Raw genomic sequence first — 11,966 nt, 5'->3', positions numbered from 1 at the left:
TTGTACAAACAATTCCTAATGACGTTTATTTCACAAAGGATATGGAAATAAGTGATAGGTCGTGCAAGTCAATCGATGCAAACTTTTTAATATTGCAACACATTTGTTCTTACAAAATTAGTTAGCTGTCAAAAAAAGCAAAAAACATTCCGTTTTCAAAAAAAAAGAAAAGAAATGTAATATCGATACGCGATTGATAATTTCTCATAATTTTACTTTTCCGAATAGAAAGGGGGAAAACGAATTCAAGGCGGTTTATATCTTTTCCTTGTGCAAATTATGCTTAATATTTGACTAACTTCGTGCATGCAATTCTTTAGAAGAGAATCAATATGCGATCATACAAGATGTCCAAAAAGTTTGGTTTGCTGGCAGTTTAAAGTCAACTGCCCTACTACAAAGGAGTTTGCTTGTATGATCGCATATTAATTCTCTTCCAAAGTCCTATAAATAGTTATCTAATCTAGATAAGATTACTATTTATAATGACAAGATATGATTTGCTTATTATTATCATTGTTTTAACTCGAGATGTTCGTTTTGTTTTCAATAGAAAATCGTGATATCGACAATTTTGATATTTTAAAATAGTTATTTTAACTGTATCAATATATAATTTTCTTTATAGAGTTAGAATGTAGTCTATAGTTATCAAAGATTATAATTTGATACGCAAGACGCACGTTTCGTTTACATAACACTCATCGGTGACGCTCAGATCAAAATAGTTATAAAGCCAAACAAGTACAAAGTTGAAGAGCATTGACTTACTTGACTTAATCCACTTCGTCCCATGGGGGAAATAGAGCGACCACAGTAGATTTCAATCTTTTCCTGTCCTTTGCTAGTTTCTTTGCTTCACCCAATGTTTTCCTAATTTTCTGAAGATCAGATGTTAGATCTCTGCGCCAGGTTGATTTTGGTCGCCCTCTTTTACGATGGCCCTAAGGATTCCAATCTAGTGCCTGTCTTGTTACATTTGTGTTGCTTTTACGAAGAGTGTGTCCAATCCATTTCCATCTTCGTACTGTTATCGTTCTTTCTTTTGGCTCCTGTCTTGTCCTTTTCCATAACTCTTTGTTGCTGATTGTGATTGTTATGAAAACGTGTAATGTTTTTGTAGATGTAGCTATCAGTCTCAAAGTTTCTGACCCATAAAGAAGAATAGATTTTACATTTGAATTGAAGATCCTGATTTTGGTGTTTGTTCTGAGCGCTTTGCTCCTCCAGACTGGTTTAAAAATAGCAAAGGCTTGTTGAGCTTTTCTTTTTCTTGATTGAATGTCTTCATCTGTCCCCCCTGATGTTCTTATGACACTTCCAAGATATGTAAACTCATTGACATCTTCAACTTCAGCATCTCTCACTTTGGTTTTGTAAAGTTGGTTTGTGTTTACCCTCATTGATTTTGTCTTTTTTGCATTTACGTATAGTCCTACTTGTTTTGCAGTCGTTTCAAGGTTGGTTGCTTGCTTTTGTGAGTCTTCATGGCGATGGGAAAGCTGGCAGATATAGTCTGCAAAGTCTAGGTCTTCAAGGCATGACTGTAATGTCCATTTAATACCTAAAGGAGTATTGTACGATTTCCGACTCACCCAATCTATCACTATTAGAAAAAGGAGAGGGGAAAGAAAACATCCTTCTCTGACACAGGTTGATACAGGAAATGGATCTGTAAGAGTCTCTGCATGGCTCACTTGACATGTAAAACCGTCATAGAGCTGTTGGATGAAGGTTATAATTTTTTCGGGTATTCCATAATGTCTAAGGATGTTCCATAGTACTTGATGGTCTATACTATCAAAGGCCCTCTCGAAATCTACAAATGTTAAGTATAGGGATGTCTGCCATTCACTGGTTTGCTCGATGATGATTCTTAATGTGGCAATTTGGTCAATGCATGATCTCTCTTGTCTAAAACCGGCCTGTTCGTCTCTTAGTAACTTATCAACTTCTTTCGTTAACCTCTGTAGGATGATGTGACATAGGACTTTGCTAGGAATGGAAAACCAAATAATTCCTCTCCAGTTGCTGCAGATTGATTTGTCGCCTTTCTTTTGTACTTTAATGAGGATTCCTTTACGCCAGTCATCAGGTATATGTTCGTCATTCCATATTTTGTTAAGTAGTTGGTGAAGTTTATCAATACATATGTTATCCATTGCCTTTCGATCCCTCCTGCTTTCCCATTCTTTAGTTGTTTTAATGCAGTGTTTACCTCTGATTTAGTTATATCACCTGTCTTGATATTCAGGACCTGTCTCCCTTCGATGTTAGGTGGGTCTGTTGGAGGGGGTCTGTTTAGCACTTCTTCAAAATGATCTTTCAATCGTTTTAATTGCTTTTCAATTTTTGTTATCACATTGCCATTTTTATCTTTAACTGTAGCATTTGAGTTCGATCTTCTTCCACTTAGTTGTTTAGTTGTGTTGTAGAGAGATTTTATGTCTCCTTTGCTACATGCAATTTCTGCTTCTTGTGCTAGTTGTTCAACATAGTTTCTTTTATCCTGTTTAAGCCTCGGTCACACCTTACCGGATAGCTCGAACGGACGACTAACGGATAACTTTTTTTCAATCCGTTCATGTCCGTTAGACGTCCGTTCTTATCCGTTAGACGTCCGTCCATGTCCGTTGCATGTCCGTTAAGCGTACGTTTTATCCGTCGACGTCCGTTCTGTCCGGTGGAAAATTTTGAACATGTTCAAAACTTTGAACGGACGTCCAACGGATAAAATGTCCGTTGAACGTCCGTTAGGCGTCCGTTTTGTACGGTACTCGTCCGTTTCGTTTCCGTTTTGTATCTGTTACGTGTCCGTTATACATCCGTTGGAGGTCTGGAAGATAAATTCACCAACGGACTTCTACCGGACGTTTAACGGATAAAACGGATGTTAAACGGATGAGAAACGGACTTCTACCGGACGTATAGCGGATAAAACGGATGATGAACGGATCAGAAACGGATGAATGCCAATTGAAAATTTAGAAATGTCAATTATTGGTATGTCAGATTTCTTAAGGTTCATGAATTCTTATTATTGATAATCGACCATAGAGTATAGGTACGCCTTCGTTATCAAGCAGTTCTTATTAAGGCCAGACACTGCCCTTTGGCGGAATTTTTGAAGAACAAACCAAAACCAGTTACACAGAAACATTTTGAATATTAATTCGATTTACATGTATTATTATTGTCGCCTTTGATTTTTTCGTATATCTTGTTCATCCGTTTTATCCGGTACGCTTCCGTTAGGTGTCCGTTTTATGCGGTACTCGTCCGTTGGATGTACGTTCTACATCCGTTCTGTCCGGTACGTGTCCGTTTCTCGTCCGTTGCATATCCGGTGTTTGTCCGTTATCCGTTATGCATCCGTTAAACGTCCGTTTTATTCGGTCAGTACATCAACGGACTCCCAACGGATTACAATTTTGTCAACGGACAACTTTTATTTTCATCCGTTAGACGTCCGTTTGTGCTATCCGGTAAGGTGTGACCGATGCTTTACAGTTCTTCTTCACTTCTTTGTCTTTCTCTCTATAAAGGTCTTGTGTTTGTCTTTTTTGTTGTCTTGTGGTGGCATTTAAGAAATTTGTTTTGGCTTTTCTTCGTTCTTCAACCTTAACTCATGTATTATCTGACATCCAGTTTTTACGTTTATACTGCATGTATCCTAATGTTTCCTCGCATGTTTCTAGTATTACATTTTTTGTCTGCTCCAATGCGTTGTCAATATCATTCTCCTCTATATCCAGGTCACTTATAGCTGAGAATTTATTTTGAAGAGATATTTGAAATTCTTCTCTTGTGTTTGGTATTTTCAGCTTCCCAACGTTGAACTTTCTTCTTTTGACAACTGATTTTTTTTGGGCAAAGAGTTTAATCTTTATTGACCCTATAACTAAATGATGGTCTGATGCTGCATCTGCTTCCCTTTTTACCCTTACATCTTGCAGTGAAGACCTCCATCTCTGAGAAATAGTTATGTGGTCTATTTGGTTTTCTGCATTTCCTGCTGGTGACACCCAGGTTACTTTATGGCACTTCTTGTGTTTGAAGATTGTTCCTCCTATGACAAGGTTGTTGGTAGCACAGAATTCTGCAAACAGTTCACCGTTTTCGTTCATTTTCCTATCCCATGGGGGCCGATTTCACTTCCCATCCCTTTCTTTCTGATCCAACCTTAGCATTTAAGTCACCCATAAGTACCAATAGGTCTCTTTTTGGCATTTTTTCTATAGATATTTGTAATGAGTGGTAGAAGTCTTCCTTTTCACAGTCATCTGCACCATTGGTTGGGGCGTATACTTGTATCAGTGTGGTTTTTTGGAAACGTGAGTTAAAGCGTGCTGTGATAATTCTTGGTGAGATGGGATTCCACTCCAGCAAAGCTGTTTTAGATCTTTTCGTTATTAGACATCCAACTCCCTTTTCGTGTGGGTCATTTTGTTTGGTGTTTCCGAAATATATGATGTATTCAAATTTGCCATGCCTGATGTGTTCCATCTAACTTCACTAAGTCCTGGAATTTCGATCTTGTATCTATCCATCTCTTTTGTTACTTTGGTATAGTGTTCTTACATTCCATGTGCCTATTCTGGTGGTGAGTTTGTTTTAAAACAGCTCCATCGGCCTTCGCGTCATCTACTGTTTTCGGTTAAAACATGTTCTTCCTCCAGTCTGTGACGAGAAAGAGTATTGGCTATTGTAGTCGTTTCTGTAATCAATATGTTTTTCCAAGGCAAGGTGAATAACCCTACGCTCAACCCCCTGTGCCCGGAGGACTGGCAGCTTTTCTGTAGGGGTTTCCATCCCTAAGACGATTGCTGTTGCTATCGAGTTCCATCTACCCGGATTTTCTGTCTGGATTTACTTCCATAGCCTTTGATTCAAGAATCCAATCACAAGGCAGTGATACTATTTGACCCAGAGCTTGGACAAAGATGATGAGTGCTAGGGCGTGTCCACACGCCGGTGGGCCTACACACTGCATCTCTGGGGCCATTGCTGCTCCGAGATCCTCTACAGATGACGCAAAGGATAAAAAAAACCTAGTTACCGGGTGCTGTCGCGAGAGCATTGAGAACCCAAAATTTAAGTTGTGCCAAATACGGCTAAGGTAATCTATTCCTAGGATAAGAAAATCCTTAGTCTTTCGAAAAATTCAAAGTTTTGTAATAGGAAATTTATCAAAATGAACATATAATTGATATTCATGTCAACACCGAAGTGCTGACTGCTGGGCTGGTGATACCCTCGGAGACGAAGCGTCAACCAGCAGTGGCATCGACCGAGTGGGGTGTAAATAGTTATCAAAGGTACCAGGATTGTGAGAATTAATCGAGATGAAAATTACATTTACGTATATAATTACATTTATATTTGAAAATATGTTTGATATTTTATCGTGTGTTTGTCTATGTGGTGATGTTATACTATTGTTTCAGAAAAAGGGAGAAGGTTTGGTACCATTAAAACGTTTACTCCCGCTTCAAATGTTTGCATCTGTTCTCAGTCAGGAATCTTTATGTACAGTAGTTACATTTACGTTTGTTTATGTAATTTATACGTGTTTCTCGTTTCTCGGTTTTTTATATAGATTAGACCGTTGGTTTTCCCGTTTGAATAGTAATTGTGGGGCCCTTTATAGCTTGTTGTTCGGTCTGAGCCAAGGCTCCGTGTTGAAGGCCGCACATTGACCTATAATGGTTTACTTTTATAAATTGTTTTTTGGATGGAGAATTGTCTTATTGGCACTCATATCACATATCTTTCTATATCTATTGAGTATACTTTTTTTTACAATATTAGTATACTCTACTGAAATTTTACGGAATATTATTTGAAAATGTATATAAAAAAAGACCCGTGACTCATACTTTTCTAAATATAGAAAAGGCATAATATAAACTAAATTTTGGAAAATAATTTATATAAACCCCTCATCTACCGAAAGAGAAACATAAGTTCGAAAAAAGTAAAATTACAAACAAATATCGAACTCCCGGAAAAGTTCAAACGAAAAGTTCTTTATCAAATGGCAAAATCAAACGCTCAAACACATCAAACGAATGGACCAAAAAATCGGTAATATTTCTGACTTGATACAGGCATTTCCTAATGCAGAAAATGACGAATTAAACCTGATTGTATAGCTGCGTAAACCTCCTACTTGTAAGTCATTTTATAGAAAACAATATGCGAGCCAAACAAACAGACATAATAGGTAAACATCTGAAAAATTGGGTTACATCAATCAACATTGTGTTTTAATCTTTATCATTATTAAAACAAATAACAAGTTCTCATCAAAGAAAATCACTCTTTAAACATAAAGAAGGTACTTAAGCTAACATGACAGTCAAACATACAGAAATTACCATGACAGCAAAATAATACAAAAGCGGAATGTATGACTACCGACTCACGTCAAAAGTACAACGCCGAAGTTTACTTAACAGTGAAAGTTAAATAAAAGAAACACGGTAACACGTTATTAAGATGATAAACGACCTCACTTTACTGCGTGACAATCATGTATTATTTGTAAAATTAAAACGAAATACTAACAAACATAATTATATTGACATAGTCCTGGTATATCAAAAGAGGGACGAAAGATACCAAAGGGACAGTCAAACTCATAAATCTAAAACAAACTGACAACGCCATGGCTAAAAATAAAAAAGACAAACAGAAAAACAATAGTACACACGACACAACATAGGAAACTAAAGAATAAACAACACGAACCCCACCAAAAACTAGGGGTGATCTCAGGTGCTCCGGAAGGGTAAGCAGATCCTGCTCCACATGTGGCACCCGTCGTTTTGCTTATGTGATTACAAATCCGGTAAATAGTCCAATTCGGTAGGTCACATTCATGAAAGGGAAGGGGATTGTAGTTACGACGTAAGGAAGATATCCGATATCATTTGTGAAACGGTTATTCCATAACGGTCAACCAACTCGTGATGGCGTCAGTAAAATTTACGAAGGGATGATTTCAACTTCACCATTTGGAATTCTTGGTTTAATAGCTTCCTTGTGAGCAGCAAACCTCTATCAAGAAAATCATGATAGGAAATGCAAGCACGGAAATATCGTATCAATTGGGAGATATATACCCCGTATTCAGGTGCTGCTGGAATGTTGCTACTTAGAAATGGAAAGTTCACAATTGGAAAGCTGAAATCATCTCTTTTGTCGTAAAGTTTTGTTTTCAACCGACCCTCATTGTCAATTTCTAGATGTAAGTCAAGATATGAAGCCGACTTAACTGTATCTGTAGTATCCTTTATCTCTAGTTCGATTGGACACTGGCCAGCTCTTTAATACCAAAAGATTTAAGTAAAACACAATTTATTATAATTGGTTCGTAAAATATCATTCACACTCGGGACTTAATGATTTTTTTTGTTGATCACATAGTTCATCAACTATACATATTTACATCTATTCAAAGTTATTTTGATTTCGTATGAAAGAGGAGCAATTGGTAATCGAAGGTACCAGGATTATAATTTAGACTAACAGTGACGCTCATATCAAAATATTTATAAAGCCAAACAAGTACCAAGTTAAAGAGCATTGAAAATCCAAAATTTCAAAAAGTTTAGCCAAATACGGCTAAGGTAATCTATGCTTGGGATAAGAACATCCTTAGTTTTTCGAAAAATTCAAAGTTTTGTCAACAGGAAATTTATGAAAATGACCACATTATTGATATTCATGTCAACACCGAAGTGTTGAATACTGGGCTGGTGATACCCTCGGGGATAAAACGTCCACCAGCAGTGTCATCGACCCAGTGGTGTAAATAGTTATCAAATGTACTAATTTAGTACGCCAGACGCGCGTTTCGTCTACATAAGACTCATCAGTGACGCTCATATCAAAATAAATAAAGCCAAAGAAGTACAAAGTTGAAGAGCATTGAGAATTATAAATTCCAAAAAGGTAATCTATGCCTTGGATAAGAAAATCCTTAGTTTTTTTAAACAGTTTGGGCAAAAGAAACCAGAGGGACAGTCAAACTCATAAATTATTATACAACACAGCAATTTGAAAGCATGTGTAGGTTTATACAGGGCTGTAAGTTGAATCAAAATCTGTTTTTCAACCTTTCCATTTCGACATATTTAGGTTTCGTAAACCTAATTATTACAAATGTTATACCAACAAATGGGGAACCCTTATAATCTTAGAAAAACTTCGATTAGTTAGAGAACAAATTCGTTTTGGGCGATGTAATTTGTCCAAAATATTTTAATAAAATAGTAGAATGATACATGTCAGAATTAATTTTTCGAATTCGATATATTTTGACTTTTGCAAATAGACGTTTGATCTTACATAGACATATCCCATTTTTTTGTCATAAGTCATGGAAATAGGAATGAAAAACCAATGCCTTATTTTATATCTGTTCGTTTTGTTCACACATCGTTGTTAAACTAATGGAATTGTATGTGTCAGTATCATACAAGTGAGAGGTTTAGCTAGAAATAAAACCAGGTTTAATCCACCAATTTCACAAAGATCAGTAAATGTTAAATTGAAAATGGATCATAAATTTCAACAGCCCAGTGTTATTTTTAATTGTGATGTTATAACTTACGACCAATTTTACACTTACGACTTTTTGGGAAATCGAGAACTGGTTGAATCCACCTTTTTCTACATAAAAAATGCCTATACCAAGTCAGGAATATGACAGTTGTAATCAATTTGTTGATGTGTTTGATCTTTTGATTTTGACATTTGATAAAGGTCTACCTGAGTTCGGTATTTTTGTTATTTTACTTTTTACTGTGTTTCACAAAATATTTGATTTGATAAAATATATTTATGCGTTCCCACACAAATTACTTGATAACTATGTATTCACAAATTATTTGATAACTATGTGTTCACAAAATGTTTGATTATTTTCAGTTTACAAATTATTCGATAACTGTGTGTTTCTTGTTCTCTAAATATATACGTACCAATGTTATCTTGATTTCTATAAAGACATTTGAAATATCTTTTTAAATTTTCTGCCCGATAAACAATTAAGTATTAGCTGTAACAGTATTTAAAAGTAAGTAACACATAATTACTGTCATGCAGATGCACTATATATGTATAATAGATAATATAGTATTTTCTTTAAAACATGACCTTGTAAAACTACATAAAACTAATATATAATTGTTCGAATAGGGTAAGTTTTCAAATTATGTTCTATTTACAAAGAACAATGCTTCAATCTTACATAATTCGTTCAATTTAAGGAAATTTTGATAATAGGTGCATAACTGAATTTTGAATTGTGAAACTTTTTATTTTTCCTCCTTGAAAATCTTGCAGACAAAAAGATAAATTCTCAATTAAGATTGTTTTGGGTATAAATTTGGATTATTTTCGTGATGATTTGAGTTAAACTCAGTTGAAAGTATAATTGCGCTCTTTTGGAAACGACTATTCTGTATTGCTTGGATTAAGAAGCGATTAAACCACGGAAATTACGCAATTCCTTTCTCATTAAGAGGCATTAGATTTAAATCTTTTAAAGTGACTCCAGAAATAGAATCATCAACAGCAAATACCGTTTCTAGTGCAGAAAATAGTAAAATTATTCTAGATCGCACTGATAACGTTATAAATAGCAATTCGTTTGACCGTTTGTTTATACGTTTATACATGTATGTCAGCAATGTATACGTCACTATTTGGTTTTTCTACGTACAATCAAAATCATATGTATATATTCTGAATATGTACATATGCCTGATATGTTTTTTTTAATCACTAAAAAATGATTTTATGTTATGTTATTTTTGGTCTTCAAAAGAAAAATACGAACGCAGATGCAGTTGCTTTTGTGTAAACCTACAAATACAAAAAAAATAAAATTTTCGTTGTATGATTTTGTTTTGTCGTGATTGACTATCAATAGAACTGAAATTATATATAGGGATTTAAGGAGTAGCAACCATTTCTACAACAAGTAATTACTCCACGTTTGTACTTCTGACTTCCAGAAATATAGCATTAATGGATTTGAAACACAACGAAAGATAAACTTTCTTACTTATCGCAAATCGAAGTAATTGCCAACGGAAATTTCTTCATTTAGAGGATGGTTCAAAGATAAGATTTATTTCATTCGTTCAACGCTTTGAAGCCTTTTATGCGTTTTAAATTAAATGAATCGTTCACAATCTGGGGCCGTGTCAATGAAAGTATCCTAAGATATGTCTTAAGATATATCTTAGGACATTATTTAGGATGGTCTTATGACGTGTCTGAGACATGTCTTAGGATGTAAAACAAAGCTATCTCAGGACAGTCCTAACTACGATGGTCCTAAGACCATCATAACACATTTGTCTAATCGAAAAAAGTATGTAGAGATGTGAATGGCCTTTATTTTATTGTATTTCAGTATATACGTAACGGGGGGAGGATGACTTATAACTTATATGGAAAACAATTTAAAACGCAAAATATACGTTTGAATGTAATACTAAAAGCTATGTTATTAAATATGATAACAGATATAAATGAATTTCTTACGTCAAAAATAAAAATAAATAATCACAAAACTTGGTTAAATGCGATATTCGTGCTGCAATTTTAGTATACGAACTTGTTTAAAAATTGTCATTAGGTCCACTCGATTTTCTTTGTTGTATTAAATAAGGATTAATTAAAAAAGAAGTCACTTATTTTCCACATTAAAATTATAACTGCTTTGTATGCATACGTTCAAGTGCGAAAATGTTGTATATATATGAGAGTATTTTTAAAGCTTCAAAAATGGCAGCACAATTTATTTAGGATAAGCGTACTATTGTGACATTGTAAAATATACTTTTTGGATAGAATACAAATATGTCTATAGACAAGTGATTTTTGTTAGAAAAGCAACTTCACCAAATGACTCCTCAACATCTCAATGTATTAATACATGTGAACCAAGTAAGTTCTAGAAGACGCACACAAAGTTCTTGTGATATGATTATTATTAAAAAAAAATCAAACTGAATTTTATTTTATGCATCAAATTGTTTACAAATTGAAAATAAAGTACCATAATTGAATCTTTTACAAATATCAAAAAAATATTTTGTTTAATTAGTTTAATGCTAATAACAGTATGATAGTTAAATATTGTATTAGTATTGTTCTATTATTGAGTTTATGACATATTTGTTGTTTTTATTTCGTTTTAGGACATCGTAACTTTTAGGACTATCCTAAGACACCTATTTATATATCCTAACTTTGGGACCAAATTGAGGACAAATCTTATTTTAGGACACCTTCGTTAACCTGACTTAGTATTAAGACGTGTCCTAAGACCATCCTAAGACACGTCCTAGTCCTAGGACAGCTTCGATGACACGGCCCCTGAATTGCACACGAGAGAAATTATTTTACATTTGTTTTATTTTTTTATATTCCATTGAAGAGACATGATTTATACTTTCACGTGTATGACTGTTTTACTTAAATAAAATGTTCCCAGAGAGAAAAAAAACGACAAAATATGCCGAAGCTCATCAGTCAGCAAAAACAGACAATAACATGGGAAAAAATAATGACTACGAAACACGAATGAATATTTCTTATGAAAGAAAGAAAACAAATATTCATTTGGAGATGTTTCTTCTAAATTAGTGATTTTGTACTGTAGAATAAACTCATCATAGATACCAGAATTAAAATGTTGTATTTGAGCTGAACGCTCGTTTCGTCTGCAAAAAGACTCATCAGTGTTGCTCGAATAATAAAAGTTAAAAAGGCTAAATAAAGTACAAAATTCAAAAGTATTGAGGACCAAAAATTCCTAAATGTTTTGCCAAATACAGCTAACAACACCAAATAAATACCCCCTTTTCTTTCTTTCTTAAGTAAATTCATTCGCTGTCTGAATCAACACGATACAACGCTATTACATATCAACGTTAAACTAT

General features: G+C 34.4%; 1 protein-coding gene across 1 annotated transcript; it reads right to left on the bottom strand.

Moving 5' to 3' along the window:
• Positions 1-3,626: 3,626 nt before the first annotated feature.
• LOC139510994 (craniofacial development protein 2-like) lies at positions 3,627-4,127 on the bottom strand. Its single transcript, XM_071297559.1, has one exon. It carries the CDS (start codon positions 4,125-4,127, stop codon positions 3,627-3,629), a length of 501 nt encoding a protein of 166 aa, XP_071153660.1.
• Positions 4,128-11,966: the final 7,839 nt, after the last annotated feature.

This window comes from Mytilus edulis, chromosome 2, assembly GCF_963676685.1.
Source record: "Mytilus edulis chromosome 2, xbMytEdul2.2, whole genome shotgun sequence".
Lineage (NCBI taxonomy): Eukaryota > Metazoa > Mollusca > Bivalvia > Mytilida > Mytilidae > Mytilus > Mytilus edulis.
This window is presented reverse-complemented; position numbering and strand designations above follow the sequence as displayed.

Bases quoted from the DNA above. Each gene is read 5' to 3' on its own strand.
- LOC139510994 (XM_071297559.1), bottom strand. From the start codon at position 4,127: ATGAACGAAAACGGTGAACTGTTTGCAGAATTCTGTGCTACCAACAAC.